Raw genomic sequence first — 24,712 nt, 5'->3', positions numbered from 1 at the left:
CAATGGATACCAAGAGAAAGGTAGCTAATATCTGGGATCAAAGAAACTTGTATCAGGAAGAGAGAGCTTTATTTAGTGCAAATGACTAGCTCTAATTGCTGTGTCATCCAAAGAAGATAGAGCCACAGCAAAAGGACCACAGGCACAAAGATGTGAGCTGGTGCCACTGTTAGACCCACCACCTGTGCAAGATACACCAGCGCCATGGGCGGTTCTGAGGGTGAAGGTATCGACTTCGCCTCGCCCAATTGTTGGCCGAGTGCAATTGGCCAATGAACAGACAACAATGGACAAAAGCCTACTCAGCAGATAGAAGAGCAGCTCTTGCCCACATTGTTATAGATCATCGTCTAGGACTGGCTTAGACAGGGAATGTCATATAGTAAACTCTTAGAAGTGAACAGACAGTTGTTGCAAACTGCATTTGCTATGTACTGTGAAGTTTACCTATGATTACTTGCATTTAGGCACAAAGATAAGTAAGTAAACCTTTTTAACTCATTTGTGTGACTCTCCTACTAATTTCTTGGAGTGTTGTAGAACCTTCGTTCTCCTATCCTGTTACCTGACCCTGAGGCACAGCTATGTAATAGTGGCAGGGAGAAATTGTCTAAGCAGTGTACTGCACCAGAAGCCATTTTACAAACTCACAAACTTGGCCTATCATAAGAACAGTGGCATCTAGGCCTCCACAGCAGTAGTGACAGGGCCTTTACAAACAAAGAACAAATAAAGACAATTACCTTTATTAGGCTTGATATGAATAAACTTGATAAAGCTGGTTATGTTTAACTCCCTGATGACAACAGCTACAAAACAGATCATGTTAGTTCAAATAATTGGTAATTAAATTCAATGAACTCTCCCTAAGAGTAGCTGAAAACACAGAGTCAAAAAAGGCTACTGAATGCTGAACCAGTAAACTTACTTAGGCAGACTTCGTGTACATCACCAGCAGACACCATCAGGCATCAATCAGAGGGCTCACAAAAATCGTTAGGTCACTGAAAAGAAGTAAATCTTTTTGATATGATGGTTTTTCTAGCAAGTACTAAAATATTGTGCTGAGTTGATAAAACCCCTGGGCCATCCACAGATTTTTCATGTCAATAGGTGGAAAACATTTTCCCCATACTTATGATACAGAAATTTTGAGGAAATTGATATCTGATCATCAGTTTCTCCTATTGAATTCTACAGACCACTTTTAGTAACTGTTCAGTGTTACAGATAACAAAGGAATGGTATAATTATGGTAATATTTTTTTACATCCTCTGATTTTATGTTTTTCCACAATTTACTTTGTTTTCTGTTGCTCCCATCAAAAGCCACATTCTCACAATTAACTGTTTTCATGGAATTAATAATTTTGTATAGAATACATTTCTCACATTTTGAAGTTCTGAATCACTATCACAAGCTTCAACATTGATTTTCAGATTGCTTAATGTGAAAACTAAAATGTTCTCACACACACACACGACCTGTAAGACAATGCATCACATACAATTGCCCAACTCATTTCAGAATCTAAATCAATTTGGATTGTAATAGAAATACAGGTAACATATTTAGGAGCACTTGAAAAATTTTTCTTCAATGTTTCACACACACACAACCTGTAAGATAATGCATCACATACAATTGCCCAGTTCATTTCAGAATCTTAATCAATTTTTATTCTATTAGGAATACAGGTAGCATTTTTAGGAGCACTTGAAAAATTTTTCTTCAATGTTTCATCAACTGTCTGAATTCTAAACTGCAATAAATCATCAAAACCAGCATTTGAATCTGCTTTTCCTCTTAAAGGCAAGAACAAAACACTAGAAACAACTGATTTCAGCTTAGCTCAACTAGTCTGTATAAATTTCACAGGATTCTCATTTGAAACTGGTGAATAGATTGCTTATGAATGTGCCATGATGACTACCATGGATTAAAGGTGGCCATAAAAGCACACAAATCACAAAGAGTACTTTTAGCTGCTTTAAAATAAACTAACAATGGGCATACTATCAACAAGTGCAATCAAAATGTCCTCTTTACACTATCTACATCATTCCTGAAATTATGCTTTTGTCTGGTTGTCATTTTGTCAATCAAATCATATACTTTATGAACTGTCACTTTGTCAACCAGCCCAGGTAATTTATAAAATCAGAAATACTGACCGGGAGACTAGTGCTCTTTTAATCAAAGCACCTGAAGTCAGGTGCTATATTTTCTCCATCTAGGATTTTGACTCACTCGTTTCTTGTGATATTTCATCTCTGCTAGTATATTTTTTGATTCTCTCTCTTTCACTTAGGGATTTCACTTGTTTATGAGGTACAAAAAACTTACAAATAACAATGGAAAATCCAGGATGGAATGTAACAATATGAGAGTACGAAAGTTGCTACTCACCTTATAGTGGAGATGGTGAGCTGCGATAGGCACAATAAAAAGATTCACACAATCATAACTTTCGGCTAAAAACTGATCCCGATCTTATAATCCTACCTGCAGACAAAGGTTCCACCACCGTAGTTTCGAACTACGGCAGAAGGACTCTGTCAGCTGTCAGATACTTCCACCTACAAACCATGCCACAGTCATCCCATTCCAGCAATCCATCAGGATCTCCAGTCACTCCTCAAATCGTTAGGCCCATCCCAGAACCTCTCCCCAGAGTCCATCTCTCTACTTACTCCTACCACTCCCCGCACTCCCACCTTCTACATGCTTCCTTAAGTCCATAAACCCAACCACCCAGGACACCCCATTGTGGCCAGTTACAGTGCCCCCACTAAGAGAATCTCTGCTCTCATAGACCAAAACCTTCTACATGCTTCCTTAAGTCCATAAACCCAACCACCCAGGACACCCCATTGTGGCCAGTTACAGTGCCCCCACTAAGAGAATCTCTGCTCTCATAGACCAAAACCTTCAACCTATGACCCGGAACCTATCCTCCTATATAAAAGATACTAACCATTTCCTTGACCGACTCTCCTCTGTGCCTTTCCCTTTACCCCATGGTGCCCTGCTCATCACTATTGATGCCACCTCCCTGTACACTAACATTCCTAATGCCCATGGCCTTACTGCTATTGAACACTACCTTTCCAGACACCCTATGGTGTCCAAACCAACAACCTCCTTAATAGTCTTCATGACCAACTATATCCTCATCCACAATTACTTCTCCTTTGAAGGCATTACCCACAAACAAATCTGCAGTATGGCTATGGGCACCCACATGGCACCATCCTATGCTAACCTATTCATGGGCCATCTAGAGGAATCCTTCCTATTTACCCAGCATCCTAAACCCCTCACCTGGTTCAGATTCATTGAAGACATCTTTTCTATCTGGACTAAAGGTGAGGACACCTTATTCACATTCCTCCACAACCTCAACAACCATCCGGGACTGGAACAACTGAATTACATTCTCCACCAGGGTTTCGATTTCCTCTCGTCGTGCCCTGAAATGAGAAATGTCCTACCCACTACCCTTCCCACCCCTCCTACTATGGTGTTCCACCATTCACCGAACCTACACAATATACTCGTCCATCCTTACACAACCCCTGCTCCCAATCCCTTACCTCATGGCTCATACCCCTCTGATAGACCCAGATACAAGACCTGTCCCATACATTCTCCTACCACCACCCACTCCAGTCTGGTCACTAATATCACCTATCCCATCAAAGACAGGGCTACCTGTGAAACCAATCATGTGATTTACAAGCTAAGCTGCAATCACTGTGCTGCATTCTATGTAGGCATTACAACCAACAAGCTGTCTGTCAGCATGAACGGGCAGCAACAATCTGTGGCCAAAAAAACAAGTGGACCACCCTGTTACTGAACACGCTGCCAAACATGATATCCCTCATCTCAATGACTGCTTCACAGCCTGTGCCAATTGGATCCTTCCCACCAACACCAGCTTTTCAGAATTGCACATGTGGGAACTTTCCCTGCAATACATCCCATGTTCCCATAATCAACCTTTGTTAGTCACTGTCCTCACCCATCCAGCCCCCCCCCCCCCCCCCCCCCCCGCTGTTCCCATTCCAGCACTACACAGCTGTCATTTCACAGCCACATCCAGTCTTTTAATTTATTTTTATTTCTCTCCTTTCCACTACTTACCCCCTCCCCCCTCCCCCCTCCGCAACTTCTCTCCTGCCCTCTGTCTAAACTCCAACACTTCACTGTCTACCACTTCCACCATACTATCCCTCCCCCTCACCGCCACAGCCTCCTCCTTACCCCCACCCACTCACCACTCCCATCATGCACTGTTGCTGCTGCTCGCAATGTAATTTCAACTCTCTGAGACTGCAGACATGTGTGCAAGTTGCGCTTGCGTGAGTGTGTGTGTGCATATGTGTATGTGTGATTACTGCTGACAAAGGCCTAAATGGCCGAAAGCTATGATTGTGCGAATCTTTTTATTATGTCTATCGCAACTCAGCATCTCCGCTATATGGTGAGTAGCAACTTTCCTTCTCTCGTATTGTAACAAATAACAATTTTTTTACTCTATTGACAGTGCTTTTACACCCCACAATGCACAAAATTTTAATTAAACCTTATTCATGCACCATTCATCACTTACAACTCATTGCTCAGTATGAACAAAATTGAGAGATAACTTCATTCCCTACCTATAAAACTTTCACACCATAACAATCAGCTGGGTTTTGTGAAAGGTTATTACAGAGATATTCTTGCTCTACATTAATGTTGTGCTTATTTGCAATATTGATTACAAAATCAACTACTTGAAGCCTGATGTACAGCAATCACTCAGTGAACGGCATTCACTGTTAGGTCACTTTGGTTGGCAGTAGTTTGAATCTACATCTACATCTACATCCATACTCCGCAAGCCACCTGACAGTGTGTGGCGGAATGTACCTTGAGTACCTCTATTGGTTCTCCCTTCTGTTTCAGTCTCGTATTGTTCGTGGAAAGAAGGATTGTTGGTATGCCTCTAATCTCTCTGATTTTATCCTCATGGTCTCTTCGTGAGATATACATAAGGAGGGAGCAATGTACTGCTTGACTCCTCGGTGAAGGTATCTTCTTGAAACTTCAACAAAAGCCTGTACTGAGCTACTGAGCATCTCTCCTGCAGAGTCTTCCACTGGAGTTTATCTATCATCTTTGTAACGCTTATGCAATTACTAAATGATCCTGTAACAAAGCGTGCTGCCCTCCATTGGATCTTCTCTATCTCTTCTATCAACCCTATCTGGTACGTATCTCACACTGCTGAGCAGTATTCAAGCAGAGGGCGAACAAGCATACTGTAACCTACTTCCTTTGTTTTTGGATTGCATTTCCTTAGGATTCTTCCAATGAATCTCAGTCTGGCATCTGCTTTACCAATGATCAACTTTATATGATCATTCCATTTTAAATCACTCCTAATGTGTACCCCACATAATTTATGGAATTAACTGCTTCCAGTTGCTGACATGATATATTGTAGATAAATGATAAGGGATCTTTCTTTCTATGTATTCACACCACATTACACTTCTGTCAACTTCTGACTTCTAGTGACAACTACAGATCATCAGCCATATGGTACAAATGAACACCCCTTCAGCAAATGGAAAGAAATGTAACACAATATGCTACTTTAAATTAGTGCCTGGCAGTTTCTTGCCATTATTTTAATTCTAGAGGAGTAAGTTTTTGGCAGCTGTTTTTTATTGTGCAGCTGTATGATTACACCAATAGAGATTTGTGGTTCATGAAGATATGCTCACCTAGTGGGGTGGAGACATGAAGGGAGAGTTTTTCATTTCCTATGATGGAAACATTTTCAAGATGGAATTCTCAGCATGAATATCCCTCTTAAGGGACTGAATACACATGTAACAGCTTCGTCACTTAGTTTGAGTGACAGATTCATTTCAATGGAGTCCATCTTCCTCACCCCTACCACTCCTCGCACTACCTTCTACATGCTTCCTAAATTCCATAAACCCAACCACCCAGGATGCCCCATTGTGGCTGATTACTGTGCCACGCTGAGAGAATCTCTGCTCTTGTAGACCAACAGCTTCAGCATACTACCTACAACCAACCCTCCTGTATAAAAGATACCAACCACTACCTCCACTGTCTCTCTAAAGTTCCTGTTCCATTAGCACATAGTGCTATAATCTTCACTATTAATGCCACCTCCCTTTACACTAACATTCCTAATGTCCATGGCCTTACTCCTATAGAACACTACCTTTCCCACTGCCTGACAGACTCCAAAGCTACAACCTACTTCCTAATCACCGTGACCAACTACATCCTTACCCACAATTACTTAACCTCTCAAGGTATTAGCTATAAATAAACCCACATGGTGTCATTCTATTACTATATTAATGTGTACCATAGGTGCAACCATAACGGAGGGGTATCTGTTGAGAGGCCAGACAAACATGTGGTTCCTGAAGAGGGGCAGCAGTCGTTTCAGTAGTTGCAGGTGCAACAGTCTGTACGATTGACTGATCTGCCCTTGTAACACTAACCAAAATGGCCTTGCTGTTCTGGTACTGCGAATGGCTGAAAGCAAGGGGAAACTACAACCGTAATTTTTCCCACAGGCAAGAAGCTTTACTGTATGATTAAATGATAATGGTGTCCTCTTGAGTAAAATATTCTGGAGGTAAAATAGTCCCCCTTTCAGATCTCCGGGCGGGGACTACTCAAAAGGACACTCCCTTAATCGGGCAAGTAGGTTAGAAAATTTAAAAAGGGAAATGGATAGGTTAAAGTTAGATATAGTGGCAATTAGTGAAGTTTGGTGGCAGGAGGAACAAGACTTTTGGTCAGGTAAATACACGGTTATAAATAAAAAATCAAATAGGGGTAATGCAGGAGTAGGTTTAATAATGAATAAAAAAATAGGAGTACGGGTAAGCTACTACAAACAGCACAGTGAACGCATTATTGTGGCCAAGATAGACACGAAGCCCATGCCTACTACAGTAGTACAAGTTTATATGCCAACTAGCTCTGCAGATGACAAAGAAATTGATGAATTCTGTGATGAGATAAAAGAAATTATTCAGGTAGTGAAGGGAGACAAAAATTTAATAGTCATGGGTGACTGGAATTCAAGAGTAAGAAAAGGGAGAGAAGGAAACATAGTCGGTGAATAGGGATTGGGAATAACAAATGATAGAGTAAGCCAACTGGTAGAATTTTGCACAGAGCATAACATAATCATAGCTAACACTTGGTTTAAGAATCATGAAAGAAGGTTGTATACATGGAAGAACCCTGGAGATACTAAAAGGTATCAGATAGATTATATAATGGTAAGACAGAGATTTAGGAATCAGGTTTTAAATTGTATGACACTTCCAGGGGCGGATGTGGACTCTGACCACAATCTATTGGTTATGAACTGTAGATTAAAACTGTAGAAACTGCAAAAAGGTGGGAATTTAAGGAGATGGGGCCTGGATAAACTGAAAGAACCAGAGGTTGTACAGAGTTTCAGGGAGAGCATAAAGGGAATGATTGACAGGAATGGGGGAAAGAAATACAGTGGAAGAAGAATGGGTAGCTTTGAGGGATTAAATAATGAAGGCAGCAGAGGAACAAATAGGTAAAAAGATGAGGGTTAGTAGAAACCCTTGGGTAACAGAAGAAATATTGAATTTAATTGATGAAAGGAGAAAATATAAAATGCAGTAAATGAAGAGGGCAAAAAGGAATACAAATGTCTCAAAAATGATATCGACAGGCAGTGCAAAATGGCTAAGCAGGGATGGCTAGAGGACAAATGTAAGGTTGTAGAGGCTTATCTCACTAGGGGTAAGATAGATACTGCCTACAGGAAAGTTAAAGAGACCTTTGGAGAAAGGAGAACCACTTACATGAATATCAAGAGCTTTGATGGAAACCCAGTTCTAAGCAAAGAGGGGAAAGCAGAAAGGTGGAAGGAGTATATAGGGGGTCTATACAAGGGCGATTTACTTGAGGACAATATTATGGAAATGGAAGAGGATGTAGATGAAGATGAAATGGGAGATACGATACTGCGTGAAGAGTTTGACAGAGCACTGAAAGACCTGAGTCGAAACAAGGCTCCCGGAGTAGACAACATTCCAGTAGAACTACTGACAGCCTTGGGAGAGCCAGTCCTGACAAAGCTCTACCATCTGGTGAGCAAGATGTATGAGACAGGCAAAATACCCTCAGACTTCAAGAAGAATATAATAATTCCAATCCCAAAGAAAGCAGGTGTTGACAGATGTGAAAATTACCAAACTATCAGTTTAATAAGTCACAGCTGAAAAATACTAACGTGAATTCTTTACAGACGAATGGAAAAACTGATAGAAGCCGACCTCGGGGAAGATCAGTTTGGATTCCGTAGAAATGTTGGAACACGTGAGGCAATACTGACCCTAGGACTTATCTTAGAAGAAAGATTAAGGAAAGGCAAACCTACATTTCTAGCATTTGTAGACTTAGAGAAAGCTTTTGACAATGTTGATTGGAATACTCTCTTTCAAATTCTGAAGGTGGCAGGGGTAAAATACAGGGAGCGAAAGGCTATTTACAATTTGTACAGAAACCAGATGGCAGTTATAAGAGTTGAGGGACATGAAATGGAAGCAGTGGTTGGGATGTAGCCTATCCCCGATGTTATTCAATCTATATATTGAGCATGCAATAAAGGAAACAAAAGAAAAGTTCAGATTAGATATTAAAATCCATGGAGAAGAAATAAAAACTTTGAGGTTCGCCGATGACATTGTAATTCTGTCAGAGACAGCAAAGGACTTGGAAGAGCAGTTGAACGGAATGGACAGTGTCTTGAAAGGAGGGTATAAGATGAACATCAACAAAAACAAAACAAGGATAATGGAATGTAGTCGAATCAAGTTGGGTGATGCTGAGGGAATTAGATTAGGAAATGAGACACTTAAAGTAGTAAAGGAGTTTTGCAATTTGGGGAGCAAAATAACTGATGATGGTCGAAGTAGAGAGGATATAAAATGGAGACTGGCAATGGCAAGGAAAGCGTTTCTGAAGAAGAGAAATTTGTTAACATCGAGTATAGATTTAAGCGTCAGGAAGTCTTTTCTGAAAGTATTTGTATGGAGTGTAGCCATGTATGGTGGAAACGTGGATGAAAAATACTTTAGACAAGAAGAGAATAGAAGCTTTCGAAATGTGGTGGTACAGAAGAATGCTGAATATTAGATGGGTAGATCACATAACTAATGAGGAGGTACTGAATAGAATTGGGGAGAAGAGGAGTTTGTGACACAACCTGACTAGAAGAAGGGATCGGTTGGTAGGACATGTTCTGAGGCATCAAGGAATCACCAATTTAGTATTGGAGGGCAGCTTGGAGGGTAAAAATTGTAGAGGGAGACCAAGAGATGAATACGCTAAGCAGATTCAGAAGGATGTAGGTTGCAGTCAGTTCTGGGAGATGAAGAAGCTTGCACAGGATAGAGTGGCATGGAGAGCTGCATCAGACCAGTCTCAGGACTGAAGACCACAACAACAACAGCAACATTAATGGGCAATCTACAGTTATCCTTCCTAAACACCCAGAATTGCAAACCTATCATCTGAAACAGATTCAGTGATGACATCTTCTTGACCTCATCAAGGATGAGGATACGCTATCCACATTCCTACAGAACCTCAACACCTCCTCCCACATTCACTTCACCTGGTCTTACTCAACCCAAAAGCACCTTCCTCGATGCTGACCTCCATCACAAAGAAGGCTATGCCAGTCCCCAACAATCAGTCTTTCCTTCTCATCCCAGACAGTAAGTCTCCCCTGACCCACCATTTTTGGTGACTTTCTTGAAATCTACTCCTCTTCCTAGACCTCTCCAGTCCTTTACCGTCACCCTTCTTCCTTCCCCTTCAACCCTTCTGCCTGAAAGGGCCACTGCCTCTGAAATCTTACCAATTACAACAGTCTTTTATGTGTGTGTTCTAACAGTGCTTGGTGAGTAATTTTTTATATATCCAATTTAAAAAAATGTAGCAGTGTTGTTCAAGAATATCTTGATACATCTTGGAAATAAACTGATGATTCACCTGCTTATTATCCATGTTGCCTGACTTAGTATTGTTAACTCGCATGAAGTATTGGTACTGAAATGAAAATATCAGTATTTTGTACCAATATTGTACCAAATATAATCTACATTTTAGAAATATTGCTATTGTGTGTTGATTTTTTTTTATTTTCATTTCTGAAATTAAAGGAAACTATAAAAATATTATGAAAAGGATAAATGCTACTCACCATATAGAGGAGATGTTGAGTTGCACATAAGCACAACAAAAAGACTGTCACAAAATGAGCTTCCAGCCAACAAAGCCTTTGTCAAAAATAGATAAAACACACACACACACACACACACACACACACACACACACACACACACACACACAGAGGTGCAAATGCAACTCACACACACAAAATTCACACTCCAGACACTTCAAAAAACATTGAAAGTTTTTGTTTTTTAGTGTCAATAAACTTCACCAACAGCCATATACTTAAAGATATTTTATTTTATTTTGAAAGCAACAAGTTTCAGCAATTCATTTTGGCATCTTCAGGCCCCATGTGCTTTTATCCAAATAGGCGACCTAATCGTATAGTGCCATAAAACACTGAATATCATTAATTGCAATTGTTATACAAATGCTTCATATTGCCATAGTATGGCAGTAGTTAACCATCATCACTGGTTCAGCTTCAAAATGTGGGTGACTGCATCTCGAGTACGGGGCTAAAACACTTTATGCACAAAAGATCCTCACTAACCTGGTGCATTCTCATGTGTGCTTTCAAGCATTGAAAGCTACACTGCTGAAGATTCATCTCCACCTTTGTGTGTGTGTGTGTGTATGTGTGTGTGTGTGTGTGTGTGTGTGTGTGTGTGTATACCTCCCTTGGAACGCATTTCCTGTCGTATTTCCGTATGCCCTTTTTTGCTTCTTATCCCCTGAGTGATCATCCATCTTAGTCTCCAGTTAGCAACAATGCCTTGCATAGACTCAAGAACTCTGGGCTGGTGGAACTAAACAAAAAATTACCTTATTGTCCTATTCTGTGATCTTGACAAGGCCATTAATCATATAGATCACAAAATTATGTAAGAGAAACTGAAATAATAGTGCATTAAAGGCAATTCCTCCTGCATGGATGGAGTTATATACTGACAACAGAAAACTGAGGGTGATAATAACAAATGGGAAAAGGAATAAGAGTTAATTTGGTGTGGGGAAACATTAAATATGTTGTTGTTGTTGTGGTCTTCAGTCCTGAGACTGGTCTGATGCAGCTCTCCATGCTACTCTATCCTGTGCAAGCTGCTTCATCTCCCAGTACCTACTGCAACCTACATCCTTCTGAATCTGCTTAGTGTATTCATCTCTTGGTCACCCTCTACAATTTTTACCCTCCACGCTACCCTCCAATACTAAATTGGTGATCCCTTGATGCCTCAGAACATGTCCTACCAACAGATCCCTTCTTCTGGTCAAGTTGTGCCACAAACTTCTCTTCTCCCCAATCCTATTCAATACTTCCTCATTAGTTATGTGATCTACCCATCTAATCTTCAGAATTCTTTTGTAGCACAACATTTCAAAAGCTTCTATTCTCTTCTTGTCCAAACTATTTATCGTCCATGTTTCACTTCCATACTTGGCTACACTCCATACAAATACTTTCAGAAAAGACTTCCTGACACTTAAATCTATACTCGACGTTAACAAATTTCTCTTCTTCAGAAACGCTTTCCTTGCCATTGCCAGTCTCCATTTTATATCCTCTCTACTTCGACCATCATCAGTTATTTTGCTCCCCAAATAACAAATCTCCTTTACTACTTTAAGTGTCTCATTTCCTAATCTAATTCCGTCAGCATCACCCAACTTAATTCTACTACATTCCATTATCCTCATTTTGCTTTTGTTGATGTTCATCTTATATACTCCTCTCAAGACACTGTCCATTCCATTCAACTGCTTTTCCAAGTCCTTTGCTGTCTCTGACAGAATTACAATGTCATCGGCAAACCTCAAAGTTTTTATTTCTTCTCCATGGATTTTAATACCTACTCCGAATTTTTCTTTTGTTTCCTTTACTGCTTGCTCAATATACAGATTGAATAACATCAGGGAGAGGCTACAACCCTGTCTTACTCCCTTCCCAACCACTGCTTCCCTTTCATGCCCCTCGACTCTTATAACTGCCATCTGGTTTCTGTACAAATTTTAAATATCCTTTCACTCCCTGTATTTTACCCCTGCCACCTTTAGAATATTAAATATAGTGTTCTGCATAAATTTTGGTGCTTGGCTGGTTCCCGTACTTAGCCTATATAAATAATTTCTCTGTGGCATTGGATAACTCTCCAAAATCTGTGATATTTGTTGATAACATTAGCACACTGATAAAAGGCTGAAATACATCAGTACCACACACATCTGGGAGAATAATAGAACAGATTTACTACTGGTTCACAGCAATATTTTAACATTTAATTATCTAACTATTGTTATTACGCAGTTCCAAATCAATAAAAATGACTTATGGTTATTAGTACCAGATGCAGATATCAACTGGCACACACTGATGAATATCCATATGGGAAACGCCTAAGCATGCAGAGGCAAAATAAACTGAGGTGGCACCAGCTTGTGGATAAGTTAATCAAGTAGCTCAGTTCTGCCTGCTTTCCACTTACAAATCTCTCTCTCTCTGTTTTCTAAAATATTATAGGACTGTGGGAAAAGAAGTCCTTCTCAGCAGTTTACCTAAGATGGAATTGCTAGCACACTTTCTTTCAATGCTGCTACAGCATAATCTTCTGATGCAATGAAGTTACGCTCAGAACAATATTTATTCTACAGAAGGATGCAATAAGAATATTCTGGTAAGTTAATATCTTGCAGAGGCCTCTTGAAGGACTCATACACTTCCACACCAAACTATAAACACTTAATGGTATTTATGGTTCAAAACAAGTGTGAATTTAGGGCGATGTGTACAACAATTGCAATAATAGAAATCACAACAATTTTCATATGGATTTTGGATCCCCAGACATTCAAAAATTAAAGAATACCTCATTAGTCACTTTCCATACAGTTTATCAGAATATTTGGATGTGAGGATGTCAATTTAGCATCACTGTAATGTTCAAATTAAACAGATTTTGACTTTGGCAGTATATAGGCGCCTCAATGTGGTATGTGTAAAGTTACATAAATGGTTTACCTGAAGTATCAGATAAAGCAAGAGCTGAGTAATAGAAAATATTATAGCTATTTTTCTCTCAATTATCTGTAAGAGCAGATTATCATTTGCCTTAATTTGCTGTTAATGTACTTGATGTAGCCTGCAGTGGTCTGTTCTACCAGTAATATGTATAATTTCACTCATCCACATGCTTGAAAACTTTCCTTCTACCAGTATTATGTATAATTTGACTCTTCTCTGTCACTGAACACTCTCCTTCATGATTGTTGTCAAAGTATAATACTGTGCAGATGATTGTAAAAGATTCTGTAGAAAATTATATAGAGAAGACAATATGCAGTTAGATATTTGCATATCACAAGGATCTTAACTGCAACCTCTCACTATATCATGGAATAGACAATCATTTGAAACCCAGCTCATGCTATTCGTCCACGAGACTCAGAGGGCCATAGACATGGGTTCCCAGGTAGATGCTGTGTATCTTGACTTCCGCAAGGCATCTGATACAGTTCCCCATAGTTGTTTATTGAACAAAGTAAAGAGAATATGGACTATCAGACCAATTTTGTGATTGGATTGAAGAGTTCCTAGATAAAAGAACACAGTATGTCATTCTCAATGGAGAGAAGTCTTCTGAAGTAAGAGTGATTTCAGGTGTGCTGCAGGGGAGTGTCATAGGACCGTTGCTATTCACAATATATATAAATGACCTTGTGGATAACGTTGGAAGCTCACTGAGGCTTTTTGCGGATGATGCTGTAGTATATCGAGAGGTTGTAACAATGGAAAATTGTACTGACATGCAGGAGTATCTGCAACGAATTAACACATGGTGCAGGGAATGGCAATTGAATCTCAGTGTAGACAAGTGTAATGTGCTGCGAATAAATAGAAAGATCCTTTATCATTTAGCTACAATATAGCACATCAGGGTAAAAATCGTAGGGGGAGACCAAGAGACGAATACACTAAGCAGATTCAGGAGGATGTTGGTTGCAGTAGATACTGGGAGATGAAGAGGCTTGCACAGGATAGAGTAGCATGGAGAGCTGCATCAAACCAGTCTCAGGACTGAAGACCACAACAACAATATACTGAGGAGTCTGAGCACACAGTTTTAAGCAATGAGAGGTGAGCATAAAGTTCTCTTTATGATTTGTGTCATATGGGTGTCCAAAATTATTTCTTTTAATATATCATCTCCGCTGTGTAGGAAAAGAACCACCTCAAAGATGTATAAAGAGGGGACAGTTAATATTTTCAGGTCTTTAAATAATGGTTGACATGATATTCTCAGCTGTGCAGAGCACATGTTGCGAATAATTCTTTTTTGGAACTTTAAAATTCGTGTAACATTGCCCGAGTTTCCCCAAAAAATTAAGCCATATTGAATAACCAATTCAAAGTAGCTATAATATGCTATTTTCCTGGTGGCCAAATCAGTGGCACAGGCTAAAAATTCCACTGCAAATGCAAGGCTGTTTAATTTCTTTGCTACATATTCTATATGAGAATTCCAATTCGAGGTTCTGTCTAAGTTTATTTCCAGAAGCCTGACTTGAGTCAAGTTTTTAAATTTTTTGATTATTGTGAGTGACACAGATTTCTTCAGTTTTTGAATGTTTGGTTTTAAAACTCATCACGTGAGTTTTTGAAATGTTTAGCCTTCAGCCATTTTGACTGAACCATATTTCCCGGTTACTTAACGTATTCATGACACTCTTTGGTATATTGTCAGAATTTTAATTTTCAATTAGGGCAGAAGTATCATCTACAAATAAAGTTAACTGAGTATTTATATTGAGAGGCAAGTCATTTACATAGAACAGGAATAAACTGGGTCCAAGGATTGAGCCTTGAGGAACACCTTGTGGCACAGTTTTCCACTGAGAGAAGTGATCTGCTCCATTTGATGTGATTACTACACTTTGGTTCCTCTCCAAGGGATATGATTCAAATCATTTCAAAGCAACATCCCTTATTCCATACCTGTTGAGTCTGAAAAGCATCAGGGCATGGTTTGCAGAGTCGAATGCTTTTGTAAGATAACAGAATATTCCTGCAACCTTAGCTTTCCTATCTAGTGATGAAGTAATTTTTTCAATAAACTCATTTATCGCATATGCTGTGTTTTTGCCTTGTTGGAAGCCAAATTGACTATATGAAATGATATTGTGATGAAAGTTAGTATCTGTGAATCCCCAATTTTTTTCAAATATTTTTGATATGACAGGGAGTATAGAGATAGGTGATAATTTCCCATATCATCTTTTGAACCTTTTTTAAACATTGGTTTTACTTCTGCATATTTCAAGAGATCAGGGAAGTAACCTTCTTCAAAGGATTTGTTTATTATGAGAGAGAGAGGATGAGCTATTATGTTGTAAACTTTTTTAATTATTTTGGTGGGTATCCCATCCCAGTCAGCAGAGTTTTTGTCTTTTAAGGAGAGTATGACATTTTCAACAAATTTTGCTGAGATTGTGTTGAATTTTTTGACATTCACTGGAGTTGCCTTTTAACCCAAAGTTATTTACTTTCCGCTCATAATTTGCTATGTCTAAATCAGATATTGCTACATTTATGATGTACTCAGATATTTGAGCTTGATTTACAACCGATTTTTCCTTAAGTTTGATTTCTAAAATGTCTTGTTTATGATTTCGGACACCTAATTCAGACTTAACTACAGACCATACTGCCTTTGTTTTATTTTTGTTATTTGCCATTTGTTTTGAAGCTTTCACATCTTTTTTAAAAATAGTTTTATAGTTTCTAACTTATTTTACAAAATCAGGATTTGTTGTACTTCAGTTGATTGTGTAGCTTCCTTTCCCTCTCAATTGATATTTTTATTCCTGGTGTGATCCATCTTATCTTACTTAATGTTCTGTTGCAATATGATCTTGGCTGGAAAGCTTCATTAAAGACTCCAAGAAAACTGTTTAAGAATGTACTAAAGTTGTCATTTGTTCAATCACCATCCATAAACACCACTTAACTTTACTTAGTTTTTCACAGAAGATTCAACACTGTTTTATTGAAACTTCTTTTGACATATGTTTATCACAGTCTGTCCCACATGATGTTATACTCTCACACTGCATCAAAAAACATATTATCAAAATGAACTATTTCACTAATTTTCAAAACTGAGAAAAACAATAATATTAGCTGAGCCAGTAGATCACCAATTCAGTGGTGTCAATTTTATAGAGGAATTGAGGTGACAGTGGAGGAGGTGTGACACTGAAACTTATAAAAATATATCAAACAAGCCAGAAACGACTTACAGGTTTCTGTTTCAGATGATACAGTTACGTCTGTACATCCTTATAATGAAATAGAAAGGAAAATAAATATTTAATGCAATTGGGATTACCTCAAACAACAAAGCGCAATGTGGTTGTAGCCGGACCCGCTCTCCATTAGCAAGAGTCAATAATTTATTGTCATCCATAACTGAATTCATGTTCTCAATCCACAAAGCATCTACATCACCATCAAATAATATGTAGCGTCTCTCCTGTTGGTCTGTGGGTAGAGGCTTATTGATTTCACGAAAGATATTTGACAGAAGACCATCTGTCCAGTCACGCGTTGCTGGATCCAAAATTCCATACAGTTCAATGACAGATATTGCCTGGCAAACAATACTTACATATTAGTGAATGTTATCAGCTTAAGTATTTAAAATAAGGTATAATATATAATAAAGTTTAATACAGAAAATGACTATTACAAGCAACAGTCAAAGATACAATATTAAAGACATTATTTCTTGATTAACTGCAGGGAGAAATACAGTAAGCAAACACTTAAAACTTCCCAATTTTGCAGCCTGTAAACACATCATCAAAAATTTATATTTAACATAATCTTGACAACAATTTTCTGCCTCTGGTGTGGGCCTCACACAGGTGTATGCAACCCCCCACCCAAAACACTCTCACATAATTTAAATAAAATATAGATTTTAAATCAGAAATTGTAAACTTTTAAATTAGAAACTGTAGAACATTGTTCCTGGCCATGACTATGAGCTCATCCTCTTTGCTGTTGCCAACGTAAGAACCTGTCTACAGTGTCTTGGCTAAGTGGATTTTGTTCAGGCTGGAGAAGATGAGCTTGTCTTTCCATACTTATTTTAAAGCACTGTGGTCAGGCCAAGTGAGCTGGGTAAAGGATAGCGAGTTTCTCATGATGATGTGTTCAAAATAAACTTTACAGATGTCCAAGCAAGAAGTTGCACTTTGGCAAGGAATACAGTAAGCAGGAATTGGAAACACCCCTTGAAAATAGCTGCCTTCTGATCATGAAGCTGATTGGTGCAATGCTGAAACAATTTTGTGGGCCAGCTTGGAGCTTGGAAAATCAAGAAGTTGGATAGTAGACCTCATGGATGTAGAAAGAAAGTTATGGGATGTATTGGGTTGAAGACAATAGTTTAAAGTGTGTTGTATGCTTGAAATTTGGTGTTAGTGATTTTCAGTGATAAAAAGCTGTTCTTCTGGTATATATGCCTATTGGAATTTGAGAGCATATTTCCAGTAGCAGATGTAGACTCTGGCTTAGTTATTTCCCAATATTCTGGACAAGTGCTACAAATTAGTGAGTCAGGAAGTTCTCCATAGGAAGAGACCACAAGAAGACAATGGGTAGCACAAGATTAAGTGTTTGATTAAAATGATGGTCTTGGTGAGACCTATTTGAAAATAAATTTGTTTCTGTGGAAACTTTAATTGCACATTTTCAAATCTACTGGTTGGATCTGAGAATCTGTCTGAAAGTAGTTGGACTGTTATACGGCATTTAATGGTGGTATAGAAACCCATGGTTCCCTAAAAGGGACAGCAGGTTTTTCAGAAGTTGCAGAACTAAGAGTCTGAATGATTGACTGATCTGGCCTTGTAATATTTAACCAACATAGCCTTTCTATGAAAGGGACTTGGAGACACCAGAAGATTTCAAACATCAAATAGGAAAAACGGTAAGGTGCTGCAGAAATCCTCAGATGACACATGAGATAATGAATCTAATTGACAAATTGAGAATTATAAAAATGCAGCAAATGAAGACTTGAAAGAGGATATAGACATCAAAAAATGAGAGTGGCAGAAAATGCAAAATTGCTAAGCAGGAAAGGCTAGAGGACAATGCAAGGGCGAAAAAGCATGTATAAATAGGGGAAGGATAGAGGCTGTCCATAGGAAAATTAAAGTGATCTTTGGGTAAAACAGAAGTACCTGAATGAATATTAAGAGCTCAAATGGCAACCCCATACTATACAATGAAAGGAAAGCTGAAAGATACAAGGAATCCACAAAGTCAAATATAATGGGAACAAAATTGAAGATAACATTAAAGAAAGGGAAGATGAAGGAAATGAAGATGAGATGAGAGATATGATACTGTAAGCAAAAATTGACACACAGCACTGAAAGACCTAAGTTGAAACAAATCCCTGGAGTAGATGACATTCCCAAAGATCATTGAGAACCTTTGTAGAGGAAATACTGAGAAAGCTATTCCACACTGGATGAAAATTATATCAGAGAGGCAAAATACATTCAGACTGCAAGAAAAATACAATAATTCTTATTCTAAAAAATGCAGGTGCTGACTTTGTGAATATTATTGAACCATCAGGTTAATGTGTCATTGAAAAAAACAGACATGAATTATTTAGAGAAGAATGGTAAAATTAGTAGAAGCCACTACTGGAAAAGAGCAGTTCAGGTTCCAGAGAAACATAGGAACACACAAAGCCATACTGACCCTACAACTTCTGTTGGAAGATAGACTTAAGTACAGTAAACCTATGTTTATAGAATTTGTGGATTTAGAGAAAGCTTTTAACAACCTTGACTGGAGTACACTCTCTGAAATTCTGAAGACAGAAGGGATAAAGTACAGGGAGTGAAAGTTTATCTACATCTCGTACAGAAACGAGACTGCAGCTATAAGAGTCTAATAACATGAATAGAAAGTAGTAGTTGAGAAGGGAGTGAGACAAGGTTGTAGTTTCTTCCCAATATTGTTCAATCTGTAGACTGAGAAGGCAGTGAAGGTGACCAAAGAGAAATTTGGAAAGGAAATCAAAGGAAAGGGAGAAGAAATACATGCTTTCCAGTTTGATGATAACATTCTAATTCTACCAGAGGCAGCAAAGAACTTGGAAGAGCAGTTGAACAGAATGGAAAGTGTCTTGAAAAGAGGTTAAAAGACAAACTTCAATAAAAGTAAAACAAGGCTAACAAAATGTGGTTTAATTTAATCCAGCAATTCTGGGGGAATTAGATTAGAACATGAAACACTAAAAGTAATATTAAGATTTCTATTTGGTTGAGAGAGAATATAAAATGCAGACTGATAACAGCAAGAAAACATTGTTAAAAAAGAGAAATTTTTCAACAATGGATATACTTTTAAATTCCAGGAAGTGTTTTCTGAAGGTATTTGTTTAGATTACAGCTTTGTACAGAAGTGGAACATGGGCAATAAGAACTTCAGACCAGAAAAGAAAAGAAGCTCTTGGAATGTTGCACTACAGAAGAATGCTACAAATCGGATGGGTACGTCATTAACTAATGAAGTGATTCAGAACTGAATTCAGGAAAAAAGAAATTTTGACCAAAAGAAGAGGTCAGTTGACACAACCTGAGGCATCAAGAAATCACCAGTTTCATAATGGAAGGAAGTATTAGGGGGCAAATACTATAGAAGAAGACAAAGGCTCTAGTACAATAACCAGGTTCAAATGGACATAGCTTGCAGTATGTATGTTAAGATTACCACTTATGTGGATGACCTTTCAATAGCTATTAAGATGTGGGAGAAAGATCGTGAAATTTTGTGCAAACTATTTCAAGCCTTAATAAAAGGAGGAATGACTTTGCAGTTATCAAAAACTAAATTTTTAAGAGGGAAGTAAATAATAGCAACTGAACAGTTACCAAAACAAACAATGAGAAATAACTTACATCACTCATGGGATTCAGTGAGTTTTATAGGAAATTTGAACCTCAAGAAGCACAAATGTGCAAAATCTGCAGGCACTGTTAAAGAATGATGTTTCATGGATGCAGATAAATAAATGTTAAGGTGCTTTTAATATGTGTCATGGAACTGTGCACAAAAAGTGTGAAAGAATGGGCCTATATGATTACAGACCAATATCTTTAACATTAATTTGCTGCAGAATTCTTTAACATATTCTGAGTTTGAATATAACAAATTTCCTCGAATCAGAAAAGCTTCTGTCCACATATCACCATAGATTCAGAAACTATTGATAGTGCATAAATCAGCTTCTCCTTTTGTCAATGACATCCTGAAAACCATGGATAGAGGGCAACAGATAGATTCCTTAGATTCAGATTGCTGGAAAGCATCTGGCAAGGTGCCCCACTGCAGACTATTGATGAAGGTCCGAATACATGGATTAGGTTCTCAGAAATGTGAGTGGTTCAAAGATTTATTAAGAAATAGAACATGGTCCATTGTTCTCAACAGTGGGAGTTCATCAAAAACAAGAGTATCATTGGGAGTGCTCCAGCAAAGTGTGATAGGACTGCTATTGCTCTCTATATACATAAACGATATGACAGAGAGGGTGAGCAGCAAACTGCGGCTGTTTGCTGATGACACTGTGGTGTGTGGGCAGGTGTCATCATTGAGTGTATGAGGATACAAGTTGATTTTTGTGATGAACAGCAGCTTCCTTAGCAGATGAGTAGGAAAAATAAGCCTTTAATGTTTGAATGCAGCATTATTATCATCCTGTTTGACACAGTCAAATCAATTAAATACTTAGTCATCATGAGAGACCAGATTATATACATCATAAAATCCTGGAAATATGCATGAAAAATCCATGAAAAGTGTCAAAATATGCAAGATTAAGTAATAAAAAAAACATTATAGTTACTGCATGCATATATCTCAAAGTCAAACCAAACCTGTGAATATCACTTAGGAGAGCTGGCCATGCAAAGAAAAAAAGGTACATTTAGAATAATGATATCATTTTCTGAATACTTTCTGGTAGAGGTTAGGAAGGGAGTCTTCCTGAGATTATTTTCGGAAAATTTGCAAAATGGGAATGTATACCATCTTTTAAGAATTGTTGCTTCTTTGTTATTGTTGTTGGTAAGAAGCGAATGCAATGCAAGTGAGGCACAGTAAAACAATTGATATGTACATGACCAACTTCGAGAATATATCACACGAAGAGAGGCACACTCAAAAACTCCATATTACTTTATTAAAAAAGGACATACAATGAAGAATTTTTTGAATAGCATTAACTTTTAATTAACACATTGTACCAAAGCATCATTTACAATTTATTATAAATTTTTATAATTGTGTAAACATAAACGACCAAGTACCATTCCAAATGTTTGATAGCAAAATTGTGTCTTTGATCACTCAAAACATTTTTATAAGCATAAAAGGATTGTTCTACATCAACTGAGGTAACTGGGCAGAATTTTAATTTGGATGCTATTTTGCAACTTATTGTTGCTGGTAAAAGTTCACCTGTCCCATTAATAAAATTATCAATTTGGCACAAGGGTTCAAAGCCTGTTTAAAATATTTTCAAACTTTTCTTTACTGTCGGTTTCTTAGGAATATCTCCAGCAATGGGGAGTCCACTAGAAGAATTTCATTCATTAACTGAATAGAGCAATGCATTTTTTTTTACTTATTTATTTTTTTTTTTTTACTGGAATCATTAAAAGCTTCCTTGCACTGGCAAACTGACAAAGCCTCTGCACTATCAAAGTTGTTTGCTACCCCTCTAATGGCCTAGAAATGTTCATGGGAAAACAACACAGCATTGACCACAATTTCCTAAAATCTCCCATTAAACTGAAGTCCACCATTTGCATTCCCTACCACAATCCTCACAAGCTTGTTTCATTTCACATCACTTTTCAACATTGCACCACATTATTTAAACAACATGATTGTGTCAAGCAGGACACTGCTAATGCAGCATCTGAACATTAGGTGTTTGTTTTTCTTACTCATCAGCATTAACTTACATTTTTTTTCTACATTTAAAACTAGCTGCTATTGATCACACCAACTAAAAATTTTGTCCAAGTCATCTTGTGTCATCCTACAGCCACTCATCTTTGACACCCAGTGTCATCAACAAACAACTGCATATTGCTGCCCTCCCTATCTGCCAGATAATTTATGTATATAGAAAATAATAGTGGTTCTATCACATTTCCCTGTGGTATTCCTAATGGCTGCCATGTCTCTGATGAACACTTACCATTCAGGACAACATACTGGGTCCTTAACTTAAGAAGTCTTCGAGCCACTTACATATCTGGGAAACTATTCCTCATGCTTGTACCTTCATTAACAGTCTGCAGTGCTTTCTGGAAATATAGAAACATGTAATCTGCCTGTTGCCCTTCATCTGTAGTTTGCAGTAAATCAAGTGAGAAAAGGGCAAGCTTCACACAAGTGATGCTTTCTAAAATGGTGCAGATTCATGGACATAAGCTTTTTGGTCTCTAGGAAATTTATTATATACAGGTTCAGAATATGTTGTAGAATTTTCCAGCAACCTGATGTTTAGGATATTAGTCTGTAATTTTACTGGTCTGTTATTTTGCCTTTCTTGCATAAAGGAGTCACCTTCGATTTTCTCCAGTCACCTGGGACTTTGCGGTGCATGAGAGATTCAAGTCAAATGCAAGCTAAGTAAGGGGCAATGCCATAGTGCTCTTTCTAGTTCAAACACTCTCCAAGTCTTTTTGATTGATTTATTTACTTTCTTAACCAAAGTCACTATGATGACATCTGGTCACTAATCACCATTTCTATACAAAACCACTGATAAGGTCCACCCTGTTTTTAGCTATGAGATCTAAGATACTTCCATTGCATGTGGGTTGCAGAAATTGCTGCTCAAAACAGTTTTCGTAAAAAATTTCAAAACTACTTCACAAGACTGTCTGTACACCCTGCAATGAATCCATAGACATTCCAGTCCATACTTGGTAGGTGAAAGTTGTCTCCAACTAGTATTTTAAGATCTGAGTATTTTTGTGCCACTGACTATAGACTTTCTTTTAAACTCCGGAAATGTAACGGCAGAATTGGGTGGCCAGTAATAACATCCAACAATTAACTAGGTTCATATAGACCTGTTATATGTGGCCTGATAACTTCACGGTCACACTCAATTTCAGCCCAACAGACATATTTTTGTCAACTGCAATGAACACTCCCCCTCCTAGATGTCTAATATATCCTTTCAATAAATGTTCTAGGACTCACTAAATATCCCAGAACTTCCTACTTAAGGTTCAGATTACATATATCCTTTATTTCCATAATCCCCCTGGTCATAACCTTTTGCTAATCCCTAACCTCCACAGACTTATCCCCTTCACTGTTCCCATTCCAGCATTACATATGTCTTCTATTCTGGCAATGCACCCTTTAGTCTTTTCCCATCCTCTAATTCTCTCCTCTCCCTTCTCCCTTTTCCACTCCCCCTTGCCCCCTCCTGACAGCACACCCCCCTGACTCTGCATCCAGCAACCCTATCCTGTCCTCGCCACATTTCTGTACACTCTCACAGGCAGCACAACATATTCCTCTATCCCTACCTTGCCAACCCTCTCCATCTCTGCCCATGCCTGCTCCTTACCACTGCACCTGCCCCAGATTGCTGCTCATGTCAGAAACAGGTGCAGTCCATGCAGAGGCATACACGTGTGTGTGTGTGTGTGTGTGTGTGTGTGTGTGTGTGTGTGTGTGTGTGTTTTCTACTCTGACTCAGAAAAGGACTACTCCAAAAACTAGCAAGTTTTCTTTCTTTTGTGTGTGCCTATTGACAACTCAACGCTTTGCTTTTCAGTGAGTGGTCTCCTTCAATCCAAAAGTATAAAGTGAAAATTACAGTGGTTAGCATGATACAGACAAAAAAGACTAAGTTAACTGGATACCTAATTTGACATAACAGATTCATAAAAAAAACATCTTAGAAGCAAAAATTCTCTGAAAAAAAGTGAAGAGACAAGCCCAGAAAATCTGATTACAAAGTATTATTGATGGAATGAACTGCATCAACTAAACTGTTCAAAAGAGTTAGGGGAAAACAACTTTGGGTATCTGCAGTACTCCATTGAGCTATTATAGAGGAGTGAATATGTTACCAAATCATTGGCCTCAGCACTAGAAATAATGTTTTAAGACTAAGAAAAGAGAAAAAAGACTTAAATGTCTGGCAGGTGTCAAAAATCTATCCTGTCATCATGGGTACTTTTCACTGGACTTTGTGACCTTCAATAATGTCTACGCCCTCCATGAGCATTAAATACCATCTGACACCCACATGGGGTGCCCTGTATAAATCTGCAAATGTCACCCTTTGGTATTCATTCCCATGTTTC

General features: G+C 38.2%; 1 protein-coding gene across 1 annotated transcript in view; it reads right to left on the bottom strand.

Annotated features, from left to right (window-relative positions):
- LOC126088335 (dynein axonemal heavy chain 10) overlaps positions 1-24,712 on the bottom strand; it is a 1,153,099-nt gene that overhangs the window by 697,123 nt on the left and 431,264 nt on the right. The window contains exon 22 of the mRNA XM_049906469.1: positions 16,666-16,926. Coding sequence (XP_049762426.1) covers positions 16,666-16,926 — 261 coding nt within the window. The remainder of the gene's footprint in view (positions 1-16,665; positions 16,927-24,712) is intronic.

The sequence above is a fragment of the Schistocerca cancellata genome, chromosome 6 (assembly GCF_023864275.1).
Source record: "Schistocerca cancellata isolate TAMUIC-IGC-003103 chromosome 6, iqSchCanc2.1, whole genome shotgun sequence".
Taxonomy (NCBI): Eukaryota; Metazoa; Arthropoda; class Insecta; order Orthoptera; family Acrididae; genus Schistocerca; species Schistocerca cancellata.
Note: the sequence above shows the minus strand (reverse complement) of the source record. Positions and strands in the feature narration are given on the sequence as shown.